The sequence below is a fragment of the Scleropages formosus genome, chromosome 12, assembly GCF_900964775.1.
Source record: "Scleropages formosus chromosome 12, fSclFor1.1, whole genome shotgun sequence".
Classification (NCBI taxonomy): Eukaryota; Metazoa; Chordata; class Actinopteri; order Osteoglossiformes; family Osteoglossidae; genus Scleropages; species Scleropages formosus.
The window spans coordinates 12,413,537-12,435,858 of NC_041817.1; the positions used below are offsets into that span (position 1 = coordinate 12,413,537).

Sequence of the window (22,322 nt, forward strand, 5' to 3'; positions counted from 1 at the left end):
ACACAACGCCACTTTCTCCGGTTGACGAATGTGTGCCAAATAGGAAAGTGTACCAAATGTGATATTCCATTTCAATCTTTGACATCAGAGTGAGAGATCCCTCAGTCTGAACTGTTTGTAACGAGTGAATTTTATGGCTTCATATCTGCTGAAGGACATTTGAGATGAATGGAACATCATTTCTTGTAAATATGATAAACACAAACTCTCGAGACAGAACACACGACCATAGAGCACAGAAAAACACAGCGCAGACCAGCAACTAAGCACTGTATCAGACGCTGGGTCTGTTTACACGACCATAATAATATTTCTGAGCGCATAGTTTTCATGCTCTTAGAACAGCTCAACACTAGGAATGCAGCCTATGATAGCAAAGCCAAAACACTGAGTATGTAGCAGCAATCTGTGCATCTGAGCAGGTATTTAATGATGCGTTGAGTTAATTGAATTAAGTAACCATGTCCACATGTTGTGGCTGTTAGGAAAAAAAGCTGGTGATTGAAACTCTTGGCTGGTGTGTCCCCAGATTCATCTGAATGCTTTTAGACCAGCATTAGCACATGCACATAATTAACACTCCACTCTGTTCTCTGAACAGCCCACTCCATATGGTCCTACTTGTTTTTTTTTTTTCTTCTTCTTCTTTCCTCTAAGTAAATAAAATGCAGATCTGTTGGTCCCTGAGGGAGGAAGTAGAGAGTAGGACTTCATTGTCAGTTTGTGATGAACATGGTTATGAGTGGGAACCTAGGATGGAAATGCCACCAGAAAGCATGTATTGCCAGTTCTTGGATTTCACTGAGTAGCCGTATTTTAAAAGCGCACGATCGCTCATGTTAAGAAAAGTCATTGCTGCCATTCAAATGGTGAGGTGAGATATTTAATGCTGCTTTTGCATTCTGCGCTCAGGACAGGTTGCTGTGAAGGGTGTGCTCAGCATATACTCCTTGCGTGCCAGCAACTAACTGGTTCAATAACCCACTATTATCTGGTGGTCCCCTGGCCCAAATTTCACCCAAGACCTTTGAGATCAACCTTAGGGGTAAGGTGTTAGTGAGTGAAGGGTCCACAGCTTAACTGTCATTATAATTTATCCATTTCTTGCATGCTGTTAATACTCCATATGACTGTACCTATCTAGGTGTGTGACTGTGCTTATATATAGTGTTGTCTGAATATGTGTCCATGAGGGTGTTTAGGAGTGGACTGAGTGTGAATGGCAATGTTATATTACAAACAGGAGCCACGAGTACCTTGCAGGTCCCTAGAGTCATTATAAACACAAGCAGCCTGCTGGTGACAAACCCAGACACACATGGCACCAGGGTCACTATTATCACTGGGGTCAAAGCTCTCCAGGAAGCAGACCATAACTCTGATCACCATGCAATGGATCCCCAAGAGGCTAGAGTTCCTGATTGTTAATTTACAACAAACAGCAAAACTCAGGAAATCTCCCAATCACAACCGTCACCTTATACACATGGCAGCTAGCAATGAACTGAAGCCTTATGGTATGAGTATTTACCACGCAAGTGTGATGTTTGATGTAGATGTATAAGATGAGAGGCAGCGATGGAGGAAAGGGTTGCAGATGCAAGGTCACATGTGGAAAATAAAATGCTTGACTTGAAACAAGGATAACCACATCAACCAAAAAAAGTAAATATCCCAAGAGAAAAACAGTGCTTATACACAATATTGGCAAACAACATTCAAATAATATGATAATAAAATAAAGCGAATCAAGGAAAATATCTTACTTAAACACTTCTGACTCCAGATAAAATTCCTCGGATTCTTTGCTGTCTGGAGCGGACTGATCCAGATTATAGAACTACTTGCTGCACCTAGCAACAAATATTGACCACGCTCAGACTAACACAACCCTCCTTCCTTGTAGGATTACATGCGCTCACAATGAGCCTTCCACGGCAGAACACTTCTGTGCGCCGAGAGGACCGGCAGTAGGAGACAGAAGGAGATGTCACTGACAGAAGCGCTTTGTAATGTTTCTCAGCTAAGTACAGTTTATCATAGGCCTACAACACAGTAATGTACTGCACAACAAGTTCCAGAGTGTGTGGTTTCCTTGCTGTTACCTCCTATAACCCCTGTGTTAAAGGACTATGTTTGAACCGAAACAGACACCGGCACACAATGGAAAACCACACGCCGGTGGAAAATAAACATCCAACCCTCATCCTCACAACTCAACCAAGTGAAGACCTCGCCCCACAAACGCACCCAAACGCACCCAACCACATCACTCTGAAGCGGTACAAGCTCTATCATAAAGGATCTGCATTTCCCCCAAAATTCCATTAAGGATTAATTGGCTGTAACCTAATAAATGTACGAGGCTTAATCTCTCCCATTTATGCAGAAAGAGCTGCAGATTGAAGATGACTCATGAACGATGGCCGAATGTTACCTTTCACCTGGGGATTCGAACCACGGCAGCTGTCCGATGAGCCGATGTCACATTACACGCAGCCCAGCTGTCTCTGCGAAAGTCCGCAGCCCTGGGGCTACAAACAGGGGCAAATGCTGTTTGCCCAGCTTCATATCTTTTGCATGGATACGAATAACCACTCCCCGGATCCGAAGGGACGAAAGCGTGTAACATATCTGTTGCTATGCAAAACATTACCGCAGAAAGACGACAAGCGTCAATTCATTCCTGCACCTTATTCAAGAGAAATGCTCTGCCACCCAGTCACGCTTTAGCTCTCAAGGTCCCTTCAAGGTGTGCAGGATATGAAATGGGAAATCGATCAGGGAAGAAGCCAAAATCTTGTCCAATGGAAGCTTTTGGAGATACACGATGAGATAAAAGTAGCACAAATCATACAATTCTTTCATTGTTCCATATTCAGACGTGGTGCTTTCCTACACACGGCCATGGGTGACTACGATTTACACCACTACAGCTTAATTACAGCCATCTTTATGGCACGTGTTATACTGCGTCGGAACACGCGTACACACGTTCGCTGGAAAGTGTTTTGTTGTATTGCATTATATATTTCAGCACTTTCGTGATGTAGCTTTTGTCCTAGCCAGTGCTCGCCCACCTCACATGAGGGAAAATAACGATTGTGCACGCATTCCACAGTCTTCCTCACCCATCCTTTCGCCTGTGTTGCCATGGGAACCTCGGGAGGCAGGGGGCCGGGACCTTCAAGCAGGGTGGGGAGCGTGCCAAGCGTGCAAGTGACAGAATGCAAAGAGAGACAAACAGAGAAAGGCGTGCTGCAAATGTATAAGTGCGTGTGTGGGAGGGAGGAGCAGCGTTGTTCTCGCTGGGGTAAAAGTTATGACGCGCATGTCTTCAGCACCAGCTTCCACTGTGTCTTTCCCTGGTCTTCCCTGTCCAAGCACACTTCCGCAGTCATCGCTGTCCACAAACTCTGCTTTGGAAGGCAGACTGAAATGTGGGAATGGCACAGACAACCACCCAACAGGTTCCCACTCAGCAGCCGTACCCGGTCCACGGGGACCCCGGCCGCTCGCCGCCCCGGGGGCCGTTCGGCTCCAAAATGCGTAGGACGCAAACGTGCACGGATGATGAGCGTGCGTCTGGTACGCCGCACATTTTCGCCATTTTTTCCTGCTTTGACACCTCTGCCACAGTCTGCAATGCTCCGCGTGTTTGTGTCCCTCAAGTGTCTTTCTCTGTCCTTCTCAGCGCCATCCTTCACCCCCTCTCCTTCATCGCCATTCCGCGACCAGAGCTATAATTTGATTTTCTCGGTGCTTGGCTCCTGATCTGTAATTTATGCTGTCCTATCCTCAAGGTGTCTCTCAGGGTGTCCCCCAGGGTGTCACTTCCCAACGGTGGCTTCGAAGGTGGATCCAATTCCCCGACTTTTAGTAGTTCCTTTTCGAGGCCGTCGCCGTCGCCCACTCTCTTTTCTCTTAAGACTGCGAGGGAGCTGCGGCTAAAAACTAAAAATAGGCAGCCCGTACTTCCTGTTTTATTACTGTCACGTCGCAGTAGCAGTGTTTTAATTACACTCGCAGCTAATTTGATAAGATGATCTTCGCTGCTCTGCTGTTCCTCAGCGGTGCAGCTGGAAAGGCAGACAGCCCAGCCATGCCAACCACAGCGCTCATTTTCTTTTCTTCCCTGACTCTTCCAAACCCATTTACGAGGATGAGCGTTGGATGGAGGCTTTTTTCTTTGTTTTTAATGGAATATTACAGCTGAGCTGATTTCGAGATGGAAGCAGACAAGTAGACACGAGAAGCAGGCACCAGTCACAGCATACTAACCAAGTGCTTAGGAGCTAAATTTACCATGTTGTTTACATCTGTTTGGGTACTAAGCAATGGTCTATAGTACTGTTTGCGCACACTGCTGTTAGAATGTACGACTGAAACATGAACATTAGCGTGCGCCCATATTGTAGTTACTTCTTATTTTGAGGACAATGTCAAAGATATCTTACTATGTTACATTTATCCATTGACCATTGACATTAATTATTGTTGTTTGTACGGCAGGTTATTCCTTTCAGAGGAATCCGCTGTAAGGACATTGACAAAGAAAACTACAGCAGAAGTGGGATTTGATCGAAGAAACGTTGGATTTCAAGGCAACGGCCCTAAACATTTCGCTACCCCCCCGGGATTACCGTACATTGCTATCAGCAAACACTACAGCTGACACAGGCCGTCTCTTCAACTTACAAACACAACTGGCACCAGAACTTTGTAGCTTCTTTAATAAACGCACCTCAATTTATTTATGAGTTAGGTTCTGTAAAAACCTCGGAGACAGGCGTAAGAAAAAAATTCTTTGTCTTGTTTCACTTCAAGCTGCTTTAAAATTAAAAGTAGTTTAAAACGACTGGAAATAAAAACGTTATCTCTTCAAATTCCTGTTGAATCCGGATTATTGACACATTCATCCCATAAACACGCGCAAGGTTCAGCATCTTGGTATGGCACTCATTCACCGGCACTCAGAAACATCGAGGAATCCAGCTGAATGAAGGCGGTTCCACGCCACTCCTACTATGTCTGAGTGTGTTCTACGGATTCCCACTGTCTGGGAGCAAAAGCAGAAGTTGCATTTACTGTGCTGCAAACCGAAATTTTGGAAAATATATCAATCTGGGGGGCGCGGTGGCACAGTGGGTTGGACCGGGTCCTGCTCTCCGCTGGGTCTGGGGTTCGAGTCCCGCTTGGGGTGCCTTGTGACGAACTAGCGTCCCGTCCTGGGTGTGTCCCCTCCCCCTCCGGCCTTACGCCCTGTGTTGCCGGGTAGGCTCCGGTTCCCCGCGACCCCGTACGGGACAAGCGGTTCTGAAAGTGTGCAGGTGTGTATCTATCTATCAAGTCAACACAATTCAGTAAAAATAAAATAATCCAAACTGGAAATGTCTGCACTGTTGAAAATTCATATGAGTAACACAAGGTGCCACTGTACACTGTTTTTACATGCTGTATACTACTGTTGGTGCACATAGGTCATCGCGTACAGATTTTTGAGACGCACCACTATTAGCGGACACTTTGTGCTGGCGACTTTGGGTAGCTATGCCCATTCAAGCAGAAACTGGGAGTAACTGTCTAAAACTGGTCATCGAGAGCTTCCGCGTTAGTCAGCGCTGACACACAGGAAGCAAGAAGGCGGTAATGGGTGATAACGTCCAACATCCTGGGTGTGCCAGGATTGGAAAGGGCTCCAGATGAAATGATCTATCTCTGACAGCTCAACGCTCCAGAGTAAAGGTTGAGTAGATGGAAAATGTGAGAGAAGGGGGAGAAATAGGCACGCATCCAGCTCCGGGAGGGTTTCTGCTGACAGTCCAATACTGCAGTTCCAGTGGGTTTTACCTGCGGCAAAAACTCCATTGATTGTGCTGCCATCCAATATCTGATGCTTTTTAAAATGCTTCATCTAGCCTTATTTAGTGCTCCTGCTGAGACACGGGGAAAGGTGTCTGTCTCTGTGTACGTGTGTGTGAGTGCGTGCGCATACTAATTGTTTGTGCTATTATAGAAAGCGTAATTAAAAAGTGCTGTCAAAACTACAATGCGAAAAAAATTTAACGTCCGGCAGTGCTGATCACCGGCGCTCACATGGTTGCACGGGGGTTGAACCAGAGTGACCCAGAAGCACTTGAGGAGATGGATGACCAGCATTGCTCCTTCAAAAACAGATGCTCTGAGCCCTCATGTAATGGGGTCACATACAATAAAAAAACCACTGTAAGAGCTTATGAAAATATTAACCCTTTTAAAAAAACGGGCCTATTTTCCACCGCAATGACAGTTACGTGGTCTTTTTACTTCCAAGACGAGCATTTTATTTACTACCTGCTCGTCTTTCGCTCTGTAAATCGTGTGGACACGTTGCTTGTGACGAAACGAAACGAAACCCCTGCGTGTGCTTCCTCCTCTCTCACAATGGCAATCTCAAACTGTCACAACCCTGAATTAAGGTAAATATTATATCACAACTGCGACAGCTATTGCTATTATTATCAATTCATTTGGCTTAATGTTTTTCTCCAAAACAACTTGCCATGTTAAACTACTTAATGATTTACCCATTTATACAGCTGGGTAATTTTTACCGGAGGAAATCAAACTAAGTACCTTGCTCAAGTGTACTACAGCAGGAGGTGGGATTCAAACCTTGGCTCTCTGAAATAAATTGCAAACACATAACTGTTAACTCTGTTATTTAAATCATAATGTGGCATGTGCCATAATGACAGGGGGAGTGAGCAAGGCCCTCGAGGACACCTGCACCCAGGTAAATCATCAAGGACAGTCTATCGAACACGCCGCCCAGTAGAATATGATGGAGAGCAGACCCTGAGTGTAGCCCGGAGTGGCAGAGAGCCTCTCTTCATGCATACACACCGCCGACACCAGAAGCCAAAAGACATTTCTGTGTAGATCCAAAGTACCGACAAACACAAGTGACTGTACCCTACCTGGGGTCTGTGCTTCGTCCTGTCCCATTGAATCAGGAGTTGCCACATGTGTAAATAGCTTCTATAGCATGAATACTCCTATGCTGTCATAAATAAAGTCACAATCTCGCAACCAAATGCAAATTATCTAACAGCGCGGTGTCTGTGTGCTCTGCAGTGTGAAAGACATAGGCAGTGATCTTGTGAACCTCATTTCATTACATCATAAACGTCCATGAGCCAAATTATCAAAATGCCCCCTTTCAGAGTGTACCCTGCCTCACACCCTCATTTTTTTTTGTTACAAATACTTTCAGTATGTTGGTGTTATCATTGAGATGCAACAATACCTTTATTTCAGTAATTTCATTAATTTTAAATGAAAGATTTTTCCATCCGGAAACCAATATTTCTCCATAAGAAATAACGACCATTCCGCCCAGACACGGTGGGAACCTGCCTAACAAGGTGACTTCGCTGAAAGAATTAACCCTGTTATGTGAGGAATGGATGTAGAGGTAGAACATTTCAGCTCTTTAAGACACCATGCACTTGGCTTGCTTCTTTTTGTGACTCTGGTAGGAGGCGTGACCAACTTGTGTATGAAGAGAGAAACACATAACACCCTCCACTTCCAAATCCTCCAGAACATCCTCCACTGCATGTCTTCTGCTGGAGAGCCTATATTACAGAGTCCCCTGACCCACCCTGTCCACAGCTGCGATCATCCCTTTGATCCCAAACCGTTTGTGGTGTGGGTGGTTGGAGAGCATGTTCTGAGCGCAACAAGATGTTCATCCTGCAGTGGGGTGTGGCTCACCAGGAGCCACCACTTACCCATCATGCTTGGTGAAGCCATCAACGTTATAAAACGATCAACGGGACCAGCAACCTCGTACTTGGACTACGAATTACAACCTCTATAGACCGTAGCTCAGTCTTGACAGTTGTACCGCCTTTTTTTTGGAATTAGGCATATCCACACAGGTCCTCTGTCTCCACAGTTGAATTCACTGGAGGGGTGGGCAGTTATTAATACTTGAAACCCCAGAGGTTTATCTTTCCTCCCTTTGTTGGAATTGGGAGTTTTTGTTTTCCTCTCCATTGTCGCCAGCTGGTTTCCTCTATTGTTATTTATCTATATGTGATATAATTGTAATTTTGGACCATTTTCAGAAAGCTTTTTTAGCACTATAGCCTTGTTCAGTGCTCAGTGACACTCCGGTGAGAAGAGTGCGCTACAAAAATAAATTGAATGGAATTGAATCATTCATTTTAGTCAGTTTACATTCTGCCTGACATCAGCAATGGTTGCTGTCAATGATCAGTCCTCTCATTTCCTGCCAACCTGCCAGGCTGTGTATAGATTGAGATGACTTCATTCAAGCGGTCAAGCAGACAGCCTTGTTCTCTAACCGACACAAGGCTGCTGAGTCTGAGCTGGCGGGTGGTGTAAAGCAGCAAAGGATTGTTTGAGGCGCGCAGGATGGATTCCTCCTCGAGGGTCCCATCAGGGACGTGGTACGATTAGGTGACTGACACAACGCCAGCGGAGCCCGTGCCGCACCGAGACGAAACTAAGAGCCAGCAGGTTCAGTGTCCTGCTGCGGTACCCACCAGGTTTTACGCTGATTGCTCCCTACGTGTGGGGTTTTGTGTTCGTGCAACAAGTAGGGGACACATAAATCACGGCAAGGTAGATTCATACAAGATGCCCCTCGGCGACCCGAAATCACTGGAGCGTCCAATCCCAACACATGCTGCACCCTGCGCTGCTTGGCGTAGGTGTCAGTCACTGTCCTGAGAAACTAAAGACGGGACTTTGAGATCCATTTACAATTTGTATTTTGAAGGATGACATATTGTCTTTGGAAGGCACAGACAGTGTTTAAATAGACTTTTTCTATCCGCAGACAGTTTGGACAGCCATAGTGCGGCCTCTCCTGTCTCTGCATACATGTATGTGAGTGTGTGTGTGTTTGTGTGTAAGTGTCTTTTTGTCTCTCTCTGCATCCCCGCTGACTGCGAGCTGGTGACTCACGCTGGCATTTTTAACGGGCTACAGAGGAAGCTGGCAGGGCTTAGCGCGAAAGCTCCGTCCTCTGTTTTGAATTTAAGACGGTTCCCTGCTGATTAGGCGCCTGCTTGTTTTCCATATGCCTCATTGGTTGAAAAAGAAAACGGCACGGGCGGAGTTTGCAGACACTCGCGGCAAAAGACAGGCTTCGCAAAACCCCGAGAAGAAAAGCCGAAAGCTGCGTTTCTTCCGGGCGTCCGCAGCAAGGATGGCGCGTGCCGGATGAAGAGCGCCACCGCCGCTTCTGGTTCTGCTGGGCAAACCCGCCTGCCGCCGAACGTCCGCATGGCACGTATTCCCCTCGCTCTGAGCGCACGACACGCGCAGGTAATTGGATTTCTCTCTTCAATTTGGAGCTATGCCATTTCTGCTGCTTTTTATAGACAAACGAACAAAACACCTAATTAAATTTCTACGCGCTAGACGGGTTTACTAAATACGTCTTTGACGGTCGTTCCTTTTCCGTCATCTCTAAGCACCTCTGCCCTTCCTCTCCCTCTTTCTATGCGTCTCTGACCTTTGCTTCGTTTCTCTCAGGCCGGTTTGGCACATAGCTGGGTATCAGCTGGAGCTCTTAGATCCATTACAAGGACACTTAGTGAAGTGTTTAAATGGCGTTTCATCCTGATGTCACTTCAGCAGTTTCCCTGCACGTTTTAACGAGAATTTAAGCCATGGCAATACCACCATGGTTTTTTTTTTCTTTTTTTTTTTTCCCCCCACATTGGTCAGCTCAAGCTGACAGAAACGTGCTCCTCGCATACGCACACATTCAGACGTACCCGCACACTCCACGCACACTTCCACATACGCTTTGCTACGGTTGACACTTCGGGATTTGGGTTTCCTGCACCAGGTTCCTTCATTCCATCTTCCAGCTGATCTCAAGGTGGGTGCAGGTACCCGGCAATGCCGTTTTTTTCCCCTCACTTTTTGGCTGAGTTTGGTTGCATGTCTATATGGACGGGGAATAAAAAGATTACAGGCAACTTTACCTGCAGCCTAGCAGGCCACATGCAGCCACTGGTGGAGAAAACCTGTCTCCAAGCACCAGCGAGCAGCAATGCAGCATGGAAAATGAACGGCCCTGAGCCAGTCGAGTGCAATCTGCTTTGGTGTTCCTGGTGTCTGTCACCTCTTTGTGCATTCTGTCACGAACACAGATTTTCTCCTTCATCCTCCCCCTTACCACCCGCCGCCCCAGCTGTGATCCCAGGCCAGGCTGGCCCCTCGCAGTGGATCTCGTGTCTGTCACGGGGGACCACCGCTGGGCCATCTCGAAAAACGGGAGAAACACGGGGAACAGAAGAAAGCGGTTCTAAGGGAATAAACAGACACCGTCGAGGGCAATGCTGGCCGGCTCTTATCACAGCTCGTCTTCCGAACCGAGTCTCGCTCAGCGGGGGCCCGTGCGAAGAAAACAGCCCGTTTCTTAAAGTTGCATTAAATAAACCGTCATCTGGCTAAATTTGCCATCAAGAGCTTTTTTTCTTATTTTTGTGGCAGTGGGCTCACTCTTACCGCAATGCAGGCGTAATTTATGCATTAGATATCTGACAGCTGTGGAGGATAAACCCATTTATTCTCTTTGAGGAGTCCAGTGAACCACAGCACTCAATGTTCCAAAAATTCACTTTTGAAGCTGCAGTTTTTGATTAAACCCCTTTTGGCTTTTACTTATAATGACTTTACTGTCTTAAACTACAGACCCAAGAACAATCCTTTCAAAGGAGAAAAATCTCCCTAAAAGTACTGAAAAAAAAAATCACAGCATTCTAATGTTCTATACACGATGGCAAAAAAGTATACAGACGGAATGAAAGTTACATCATACACACACTTTCAGAACCGCTTGTCCCATACGGGGTCACGGAGCCTAACCCAGCAACACAGGGCGTAAGGCCGGAAGGGGAGGGGACACACCCAGGACGGGACGCCAGTCTGCCGCAAGGCACCCCAAGCGGGACTCAAACCCCAGACCCCCCGGAAAGCAGGACCCGGTCCAACCCACTGCGCCACCGCACCCCGAAGTTACATCAATTCCAAAAGAAAAATGTTTGCGGGTCCGGTCATAATTAGCATGAACAAGTGTCTTAATATTTTTTCCCCCACACTTGTGCCGTTTACTTTTCCCACAAATGCGAAGACTGTGTGATTTCACCAAGCAGGACTGTACAGGTGGCAGTGAAACAGAGTGGATCAGACACATCCTCCTCTGCAGACTGGGCATTTAAACACGACTCCCACAGTTCTGTCAATCTCAGATTACGTAACATGGAGTTTGGCCGCTGCACACACTCAGTTCACTTCCAGTGGCCTTGGTTTATTGATAAGAATTTACATACCTGGAGCTGCAGCTTGAAAAAATTAATATACAGAAGGACAAAAAGTGGGCCATTTTACGGTTGCTTAATTGAATGGTTTAAATAAATTGAGTAAAAACTGTATAGAAGTAATGAAATACGTATGGGGGGGGTGCAATGGCACAGCAGGTTTGACCAGGTCCTGCTTTCCGGTGGGTCTGGGGTTCGAGTCCTGCTTGGGGTGCCTAGCGATGGACTGGCGTCCCCTCCAGCCTTTTGCCCTGTGTTGCTGGGTTAGGCTCCGGCTCCCCGCGACCCCGCATGGGACAAGCGGTTTCAGATGGTCTGTGTGTGTGTGTGTGAAATACATACAATTTAAAAAAAGGCATGGAAACACAGGAAAGTGAATCGCATTCGGCTGGTGAGGAGAAACTAAAGCACCATATTCCTCATCACTGCTCAACTGCTACAGTAAGTACAATAAAAAAACTGAATTCTCTAGCTGGGGTATTAACGATACTCCTGGTGCCTAAATGACTCTGCTCTCATGATACTGTGTGGCCACTTAGACTAGCAGCCCCCCTTTAATCCCAAATAAAAATATCACAGAGGACATATAAGAGAAACAAGTCACATGTTTTGCTTCTTTATACTCACTCTCAGAGTAGCGAGAGATATAAATGCGCAGCAGTAGCGGATGGGGAGGCTCTGGTAGGGCTGCAGTGATCTTCGTCAGCAAAAACTATGGTTGATCATATAACTCCGTAATTACTCTCCTAGCTGTATAAGCAAACATGTTCACACAGGAAATGCATCAATGGTTATTATAGTTATAAACATCTTGCTCTCATGAGACACAGAGTCTCATGTCCTGTTACTTATTTGAGCACAGCGTCTCATCCAGGCCATGTGGTTTGCCATACAAGCAGAATATGCTGTAATGTGCCTTCCTCATGTATATGCATTATCTAGTATGTATCAGAATATTTTGGCCAGTGCTTTAATGGAATGGTTAATAGCAGCCTGTCAATGCCACAAGCATGCATTGTTTAACCCAGGAATGTTGAGTGGCAACATTGAAAAGACTGGTTTAAATGCAGGTATTTTTACGTATGACTGAAGGTGCACCAAAAGGCAGCCTTTGCTGACCTTACACCCACAGCCACGTGTTGAATTATGCCACTTTCTTTGTGTATAGATAAAGGGAAAAATCACACAGGTAGAACATGACCTTGTGCTGGTTTCACTTTGGACTCAACTGCTAAGCACTTCATCGCGTTTTATGGTTTTAATATATTAAAGATGTTTACCCTTCTGGTAGCCCGGTTGTCCGTTGGATGGTAACAGAAAAAAACCAGGACTCCCACACTTGGAGATGCCCACTGGTGAGCTGAAACTCATGCACCTGTTTGCATGTTTCACATGGCTCATTCCATAATACAGCCTATCTAAAGAAGTGATAGACTTAATTAAATTCACATTGACATTTATTCATTTTGCAGGCACTTGTCTCCAAAGTCATGTATGATTCATTGATTGAATTAAATGAATTCTTTAGATAAATAAGCAACACAGTGGTGCAGCAGGTAGCACTGCCGCCTCACAGCGCCTGGGCAGTTCGGGAGCAAGGTTCGAATCCGGCTCAGTGCGTGTGGAGTTTGCATGTTCTCTCTGTGTCTCTGTGGGTTTCCTCTCGGTGCTCCGATTTCTTCCCATAGTCCAAAAACATACAGTTCAGGTAAACTGTTGGTACTAAATTGCCCGTGTTGTACGAATGGATGAGTGTGTGTGTGTGTGTGGCTACCCTGTTATGGTCTACTATCCTGTCCAAGGTGTGTGCCTCCCACCCCCACCCTGGCCTTGCACCCAGTGGTTCCAGGATGGGCTCTGGACCGCTGCGGCCCCGACCCGGCCAAATGGTTAGTGACTGTAAGCGAAAAGGACAGCAACCCAAACAAGTGTTGTTTATTAGCTGTGAGAAAATTCCACAGCATGGTGTAGTGAGAGAACATGAAACCTGAATAAGGGACTTACTAGGGTGGAGGATCTGGAGGGTTTGCTGACATTCCTTTACACAAGAGCTCGACAGCACTGGAGGAAACAGGGGATCAATACTGACTGTTGGCCTTTTCTAACGCCGTGTCCAGCGCAATCTCGTCCGCATCCATCTCCGAAGCTGTGCCAGGTAAAATCTGCTCCGTGAGCATCTGAGAAGCCTGACATCGGTGAGACCTGTTGTGTCAAATGTACAGTTAACAGTACACTCCAAATCAACGCACAAGGATGGGTGCCTAGGAACCACAGACGTCCACAGTCGGAAGCAGGACTGACGAATGAGGGATGAGATTCCGTGCTTTGCGGCTCGTTCGGAGCGTAAAATCCCGCACGCTGCCTGAGCGCCCCACACACACACACACACACACACACACACACGCTTCCGCTGGCTACCCTCCCTCCAAAGAGGAGGCCACTCGCACATGCTGACCGCACACTGACCACAACTTGACTGTGCATCGGAGACACTGACAGACTGAAAATCATGAGCATCATGACATTTTGAGCATCCACCTCCCCTCCTCCCGCCCAACCCAAACACACGCTCCACAACTCACCGACGGCAACTGAGAGTGTGAGCGCGGCGCTTTCCGGGGACAGCCGGACGTGCCCGTCCCGGAGCGCGCGGCTGTCCGGCGCGAGGAACGGCACACGGCGGCGCTCGTACCCCCGCTGCGTCGTCGCCACGGCCGCCACCGCACCGCTGCTCTCGCCCTCACATAGCGTCACTCACAAAACATCATGTGCACGTTTTGTTTCCCATCTCCCGCTGTCAGGGTTTTCCTCATCCCAGCCTCTTAGTTTTGCTCCTTCCTTTTCGTGGTGTCGGGGGGAGAAAAGTGCACAAATCCACACAAAGACCTTGTCCCTGCAGTCCCTGGTCCCCTTCTTCAGCGCCAAGACACCAGGACAACATGAAAGCAACTTAGGGGGAACACTTGAGGGCCCTATTGTCTGCGCGGCTCCGATGCGCCTTCCGCGCGGCTCCCCCCGCCGCTGGCGAGCGCTTGGTACGGCCCGGCATTCATGCCAAGTAGCGTTCACACATAGAAGGGAAGCTTGTCTCAAGCAATTGCTGACAAGCCACAAACAAGACACCCCTTCCTTCTGCCCCCCTCCTGCACCTCCCCGGCACCCGGCCCCCGCGCGGCTCCTCCCCGCTTTTGGCTGGGGGGGGACGAGGGAGGCGGAGGAGACGGGGCCGCCGCGGCGCTCCCGCTGGGCAGACAGCTTGGCTCGCTCGCTCTGCGCTCTCGAGGAGAGAGAGGGAGAGAGAGGGAAGGAGAGAGAGAGAGAGAGAGAGAGAGGGAGAGACGTGTAGGGGCTCACGCTGCGAAACAAGAAAGGGACGGGGAGGCGTGAGCAAAGAGCAAGATGGAGAGGTGCTGGGGGGCACGGGGGACGAGGGATGGAGGCTGGGCAACAATAAATCGACGCTCCAACAGTGCAAAGTTTCGCTGCACTGGTCGCTCGGACCTGTGTGGACTGCTCTTGTCCAGCAGCAGGGCTTTAGGACTTTCTGTGATCTTGTCCATACCGTTGGGAGATACCCAAAGTGGAGCTGTGGGGAAAATGCCTGCTCCTGTCTCCTGTCATCCTTGTGATGCCATCAAGGTGATTAAAATAGGTAGTAAACTAATTTCAGGACAACTGGTAAGTGTTACAATACATGCAGGACACCTAGTCAATCTTCAGGGCCCAACCAGACCTCTACAATCCTCCAGCTCTGGCCACTTGGTGGTTCCCCCCCCCCCCCCCGCACAACAGGTCCAAAATCTGAGATTCTCAGTTCTGGCTCCAGTCTGCAGGGATGAGCTTCCTCTCTCGCTCGGAACTGCTGAATCCTTCTCAACATTAAATGGTCTGAAAACACATCTCTTTCAGACCCACGTCTCTCCTGCTCTCCTATTTCTAGAAACATTCAGTACATCATTTATTAAAATAAGAAACATTTACTCCATATCAATTCTACATGCAGCTATTCACATAATGTATGCTGCTAAAAGAATTGTATGCTGCTGAGAACTGTGTCTGTATATGTATCTTCTATATTAATGACGGGCCGCTTGTTTACAGTTGCATGCAGCTTTGGAGAAAAGCACCTGCTAAATGAATAAATGTAAATGTACAATGGACAGTAAATCCAGCATTTTTTTTCCAATGGATAAGGCAGTTGTTCTGTAAGAATTTTGCAGTCCTGATACATGATTTACCATAAACAGTGGTGCTGATGGGAGAAGGATGGGCTTGGATCGGTAATGCTGTCCGGAACTGCTAGGTGATAAATAAAAAAATTGAGCTTGTCTGATATTAATTAAACTTGAAAATGTAATACAATTAATTTCTTGACAGAATGTGCAGCGATGCAACTTTGAGGTAAATTCACATTTCATGGGAGCCTGTGGTGACAGAGGCACTTGACAAGTTAGGAACGCCATGTAAAGATGGTGAAAGGAGGGAAATCCTCGGGACATATTTACATCCTGCCACAGGACATCACCACACGGGACTCATGTGGCGCAGCAGGCAGGGATTGTAGCGCGTTTACACTTTAAACATTTTCCACACGTGAACAACAGATCAATGGACTGACCTCTATAAATTCTGTCAAACAGGCTTTTCGGAACAACGTTTTTGTCGTGCAGAAGGGCCGACCGCGGTCTGGGAAGCAGGACAAATCAAACAAGAGCTCTTTGGAGAACGGCAGTCCTCTCCGTTTGAGGTACTGTGTACCTCCATCTGCACTTGCGAAACCTTCCTCGTCGGAAAGACAAAGGGTTTTTCAACAATAAAACTCCTAGATGACTGCCAGAGTACTCTGGTTTTGAGAGGATCGTTACCCCTTTCTCGAGGCCATAAACACACACACACCTAGTGGAAAGGACTGGTCTCACTGAAGTCACAGTTGAATCTGGGTGGTGCGCTGGCGCTTGAGTGGTGTGAGAGGACGTGGGTTCAATCCTCGCTCAGTCCGTGCGGAGTTTGCATGTTCCCTCCCGTGTTTGCGTGAGTTTCCTCCGAGTGCTCTGGTTTCCTCCCACAGTCCAAAGACACGCTGTTCAGGTTCACCCATAGTGTGTGAGTGACGCAGAGAGAGAGTGTGTGTGTTCCAGTGATGTATGGATGAGTGACCCAGTGTAAGTAGTGTATCTAGCAGTGTAAGTCACCCTGGTGAATAAGGTGTGTGGGCTCATAACACTGCATAGTATTCACTGGAAGTCGCTTGGAGAAAAGCGTCTTCTAAATGAGGTGACGTGACGTACACCAGCACGACGAGCGCTCTGCCCACAGACATGGTCACAGGTCTGGACCGCTGATGTGGGGCAAATGTGTGCGTATGAACCAGAGACAGGAGTGGGATTCCTGTCCCTGCTGGCTTTCAAACCTCGCAGGAGAACCAGTATTAGAGTGAACTGGCAGCAAGGCAAAAATGTGGCCCATTGTACCGCAGCCTCACGTGCAGAAAACTGGCAGGATCACTTCCGAGGAATTCATCCCCCCGTCGACGACCAGACTGAGGAACGGGAGGAGATTTCTTCACAAAACACCAGCGTGACTCGACAAAGGGCATCGCAACAGCCACACGCACGCTCCGTTGGTCCCAGACACATGGAAATGTTCCTCCGTTCGTACCCACAATCGCAGAGACTCTGAATCTATTCATCCTCTCCTAGTTCTGGCTGCAGAGGGACATTCATTCAAGTAGCTTCGAGGAGGATTGCCAGCGCAACACAGACAGCAGGCCCTTCACCCTTGTACACTCTCAATAGGTACACGAGAAGGTTTGCAACCACACTTGCTCAATGTACTTCTGGAGCATTAATCATCGCAGAGGTAATAATGGACAATGTGGACATTTTGGGTTTCTTGAGGCTTCGTGTATGAATAAGGTCTCAAACAGCAGAACGGCAGGTACAGTAGTAGTTAGAGCCCCTGCCTTTTGATCCAAAGGTTGCGGGTTTGAGTCCCGGCTGTAGCTCCCATTTTCGGAAAGTACTCGGCCTAAATTGTTCCAGTAAAATTACCGAGCTGTATAAAGGGGGAAATAAACGTAAGACGCTTTGGAGAAAAGTGTAAGCAAAATGAATAAACGTATCGTAAACAATCATTGCCCTGGCTGAGAACCTCATCTGCCCTTAAAGCAAACAGGTGGATCTTTCCCCAAATCCTTACTTGACATCTAGTTTGTAGGTTTTCCGTAACTCCACTGTGGGACCCACTTCTTCGCCAAAAGGTAATTCGAACCGAGAGCGCTGAAGAATTCACATTGTGAGTCGGCTACAGTCAGCGGTTCAGGAATGTGGAAGCAGACTAAAATAGATGGAAACAATTTTGTATAGATTCCTGGGACTCCAGAGATGTGCGTCATTGTTGACAAGTCTACTGACGTCTTCATACCCGTGATCCGGAGACCATTGGCTCCAAAAAGCGTAGCATGCCACGATATGTGTCTCACATTGTCTTTGTGGGCTGAAAGATCTTTTAGCAGGATGGCTGCTTTCCACTGTCCAGTAGGTTTCCAGTTTCCCACGTTTTAGTGTTCGGTACCTTACCACGTATTGTTACCGTCGTCGGCATTTAATAGACCCGTCCGGCGTAGCCTTTCTTGGGATTTTTCCCCAGGCCCACGTGTACAAATCTGACCTGCACAAGACTAATACGGACAAAATGTTCCGAAATCCCGTCCCCAAATGTGCAAACGCAGATACCCGCACTGGGGCTGCTAGTGAGAAGTGCCCCTGCCGTGTGTTCAATCACTTGTGCTCTTTCAGTTCGAAAGACTTGATCACTTTTTAAAATTATCAAGAGAGCTGGCAGTGCCGCGTTAAGAGACGCTGCCTTCGGACACGAAGATCGCAGGTTAGAATCCCCTTTCTATCTCTAGTGCCCTCGAGTAGGGTACTGTACTTTAAACTGCTCCAGTAAGAATTACAAAGCAGTATTAATGAGTAAACAACATGGTAAGTCATTTTGGAGAAAAGCACCTGCTAAGTGAATTAATATAATTTACATAAGAACCAGCTAAGGCCTGCTGGTATTTCTATGACTCCTGCAGAGCAAGTGTGATACGGCAGGAATTGATGGAATACGTCCTTGCTCCGCTTTTCGTGAACTTACCGCTCTCCACCGCCACCTAGTGCTCCCCAGTGTGTTTTAACCAGGAGCCACTTACAGGCACTGCGTACACGGAAATCGTCACCCTTTCTCACGCGGACAACTCAACAAAAAGCCATTTGTTAGTTCCACAACAGGAGGTTTTATTGGCATGTGAATTTTGGCAGACAGATCCTGATGGGTTCATAAGTGCAGGGTGATGGAGACCCTGGGGGGCACAGTGAGTGCTAGCAGTGAAGCTGTAAGATTTGTGGCACATTATTTCAAGATTAGTGCATGCCGGCACCAGTGCTGACCACAGGAGTACAGGAGCTCTGAAGAAGAGCTCTCTGCTTCTTCCATGGAGCGCTGAGGACCACGAAGTGACACCGGAACACCTGGCAGAGGAGAAATTAAGTGCAGCAGGTCAGGGTTAGGTGTTACTGTAACACACTGAGGTCAAAGATGAAAGGCCAATATACACTTGTTACCATGATCTCCTAGAGACTCATCTCAAACTGACTGCATAAGTTTAAAAGTTGCCTCATTACTGCACAGCATGCTAGTTAGGTTTTCCCCCCTTTCTGAACTGTTTGTCCCATATGGGGTTGCGGGGAACCGGAGCCTACCCAGCAACTCAGGGCGTAAGGCCAGAGGGGGGACACACCTAGGACGGGACGCCAGTCCATCGCAAGGCACCCCAAGCGGGACTCGAACCCCAGACCCACCAGAGAGCAGGACCCAGTCCAACCCACTGCACCACTGCGCCCCCTCGCTAGTTAGGTTTTTTGTTTTTAATTAAAACTGTGTGACACTGTTCCACATTTAACTTTTTGGTACAGACAGAACTCCACCCACATCATCCAGCAATATGCAAATGAGCAGCATCACGTGCTGCCATCACTCATATAATAATGATGCCAGTAAGGGGTGAAGGGGGTCAGGTGGGCAAACAGGAGCTTAGCATGAAAACAGGATGCGGGTCTACAGCTTATTTGATGTTCTTTTGCCATACCACAGCCAATCACTATAGTTACCATGTTTATTCATGTTCGTACATGTTTAAAAAGAGCACTGACTGTGCAATAACGCAAGGTGCGTCCATGGTCAACAGGCAGCTGATTTCATGCTAACTTCCAAACGTGAGCACGTTGTAAGTGGGCGCTACTGTGCGGGAATCTGGAGATTCTGCCTGGCAGAAGTGAACGCAGATACGAGTTCCCCGCCGTGGCATAGCTTGTGGGAATAAACACAATAGAACCTGTAGGTCAGCATGTACCTCTTGATCGGTTGAGGAGCCTTTGCTCACTTGGTCTTTCAACCACTGGGTTTTTGTTACTTCCACATCCATGTCATACTGTCCGCCACCGACATCCTGGAGATTGAGACACAGTTTGAGAAAACGTCGCTCTGTAGCCCTTCCCAGATCCATACACACCAAGTCTGGACATTAAAGTACTATGAGATTTTCCTCAAACCCTTTAAACTTTTACTGTAACCACATCACAGCCACATTTACACAGCAACAGGTAGCTTTACCGTGCTGTTCTCCTTGACTGTAAACCATGGCAATTTGTGAATACACTCCTTGAGCCAGAACAGATTAACAGGCCCTTATCCCACACTGACCTTGGAGCTACATCTTGGATCACATTTGCGAACAGACACCAGACCTGCTACGACTAAGTCTACAAAACAGAGAGAAAAACTCGGGGAAAGAAGAGTGTCGCTTAGCTTCGTAGCGACGCAACAACTGACTCACAGCTCTCTTGACCGAGTAGAACTTGGTGATGGCATAGATGTGTGGGTCTTTGCTGAAGAAGTTGAAACTCTCCAGGGCAAAAGAGGCACAGGCTTGAACCTCGGGGTCACTGGGGTCCACTTCCTGTGTCTTGTGCGCAGGGGGTGTGAGCCTCAAGCCAGCCGCCACGATCAGAGGGAGAAAGGCGCAGAACAGCAAGGAGCCGGTCATTGTCTGCTGGGACCAAGGCTGCGTTAGAGACAACACTCGAGGAACGGTTGTACAAGAATGCGTGCGCATGCACGTACATACATACATATACGCACACACCTAGGTGGAGCCAAGCACTGCCTGTCGTCATGTCTCCAGCAACAGCAAAACAAAGGCTCTCCCTTCTGTGCACTGCTATCACCCCACCCCTCACTCCAGGATATCAGCAGGAACACTTTGTACATTTCTTGGTCACCATGTTTGGAGTTCAGTCCAAAGCAGGTTAAAGGAAAGCAGTCTAAAGTCCCTCCAGTACACATTTTTATTTTGAAAGGTTAAAAGAAACTTGTGTACTCATATGTACAGCAGTTTTAAAAACCAGGTAAACCCAGTTCAGCATTATTTCAGCTTTGTAGAACCTCAAAAGAAGTTTACTGCAGTGAGCTGTGTAGCTGTTGTAGTGCTTTCTGAAACACCCATATTTAACACCGCCTCCTAAAGCCGCTCACAGGCTCATACTTGTTTAGGAACATCAAATCACACTCAGGTGAGTCTCATTTCCCAATCACCAGCGTACTCGAGATCTAGCTCTGAAAAAAGCATTTTGGTTAAGAACAGCCCATGTGGTAGTGAGCGCGTCAATCCGGAACGCAAAGAAGGGAAGTCCAAATTTGACGTTCTAACGAGGTGTTTTCTAGCTGGCGTGTTTCTGTTCAACTCCTGCTTTTGACTGTGAATTTCTTAGCTTCCTAAGAAAGCACCTTTCACTTTAGATATAATACCCTTTCCAGATTTTAAAACATCCTAATTTTGCTACACGGGATGGTAGATTGTGTTGTTCAGAGCAGTCGCCTTACAGTCTCGAAACTAAGGATCCCACTCATTCGCTCACTTTCGATAACTTTGTCCCAGTCAGTCGCTGGGGTCTGGAGCCTATCCCATTATCACTGGGCGCAGGCCCTAGGGGTACGCTCTGGGCAGGACACCAGTCCCACTCCTGCCAAAACACCCATAGTTAGTGCAAGTACACACACACACACATTTTCAGAACCGCTTGTCCCATATGGGGTCACGGGGAACCGGAGCCTACCCGGCAACACAGGGCGGAAGGCCGGAGGGGGAGGGGACACACCCAGGACGGGACGCCAGTCCGTCGCAAGGCACCCCAAGCGGGACTCAAACCCCAGACCCACCGGAGAGCAGGACTGCGGTCCAACCCACTGCACCACCGCACCCCTTAGTGCAAGTACTTACCCTGAATTCATACAGTAACGGCAGCTCAATAATTGTGAACGTGATCACAAGTCGCTTTGGACAAGGACATCAGCTAAGAAGGTGCAATTTTGTTTAATGTCCATCCATCCGTCCATCGTGACCCCCGGCAACAAAACCAGTAAATGCACCTGGGCGTGTCAATGGAAGGGAGGCTATGTGACCAATGGGTTGCAGCAAGCAGTGTGGATAGTACCTTAATGACCAGCATCTGCAATAGGACATTGAGTAAGAGAAATACGGAAAGATTCCAGATGCCCTTTTTGTTGAATGAGTCACTATAATGCATCTTCAGGAGCTATACAGAGAGGTGTAGGCACAGCTGGTAATGCAGTGGTTAGAGCTGCCGCCTTCGAACCCAAAGCTTGTAGGTTTGATCTATGGCTGTAGTAGCTGAACAAGGTCCTTACCCTAAATTGCTCCAGTAACTTTACCCAGTTGGATAAATGGGTACATAATTGTAGGTAAACAAACATTGTAAGTGACTTTGGAGAAAAGTATCAGCTAAATGAATAAATGTAGGTGTAAGTATAGGGTGCTGTAACACTAACAACTGACTCAAAAGGTCAATGACAACCACCACCTGAATTTTGACAAGTAGCAACCGTTCTGTGATATTGCTTCTTCTTCCC

The 22,322-nt window shown here is 47.5% G+C and overlaps 2 protein-coding genes across 2 annotated transcripts in view; both read right to left on the bottom strand.

Annotated features, from left to right (window-relative positions):
- The window catches only part of bcl9 (BCL9 transcription coactivator), a 47,449-nt gene extending 33,115 nt beyond the window's left edge, over positions 1 to 14,334 (bottom strand). The window contains exon 1 of the mRNA XM_018759286.2: positions 13,931 to 14,334. The gene's annotated coding sequence lies outside the window, so the exon portion shown is untranslated. The remainder of the gene's footprint in view (positions 1 to 13,930) is intronic.
- A 4,272-nt stretch (positions 14,335 to 18,606) lies between these two features.
- On the bottom strand, positions 18,607 to 20,515 carry LOC108937920 (cystatin-like). Its single transcript, XM_018758145.2, has 3 exons — positions 20,230 to 20,515; positions 19,747 to 19,842; positions 18,607 to 18,865 (listed from the first exon to the last, which is right to left on the bottom strand). Exons 1-3 carry the CDS (start codon positions 20,506 to 20,508, stop codon positions 18,758 to 18,760), a joined length of 483 nt encoding a protein of 160 aa, XP_018613661.1. The 5' UTR covers positions 20,509 to 20,515; the 3' UTR covers positions 18,607 to 18,757.
- Positions 20,516 to 22,322: the final 1,807 nt, after the last annotated feature.

What these genes read in the sequence shown, in the direction of transcription:
- LOC108937920 (XM_018758145.2), bottom strand. Translation starts at nt 20,508, where the DNA reads ATGCGCACGCATTCTTGTACAACCGTTCCTCGAGTGTTGTCTCTAACG. An exon ending in TCTACTCGGTCAAGAGAGCT is followed by an intron (nt 19,843 to 20,229) that starts GTGAGTCAGTTG and finishes CTCAATCTCCAG; the next exon opens with GATGTCGGTGGCGGACAGTA. An exon ending in GCTCCTCAACCGATCAAGAG is followed by an intron (nt 18,866 to 19,746) that starts GTACATGCTGAC and finishes CTCCTCTGCCAG; the next exon opens with GTGTTCCGGTGTCACTTCGT.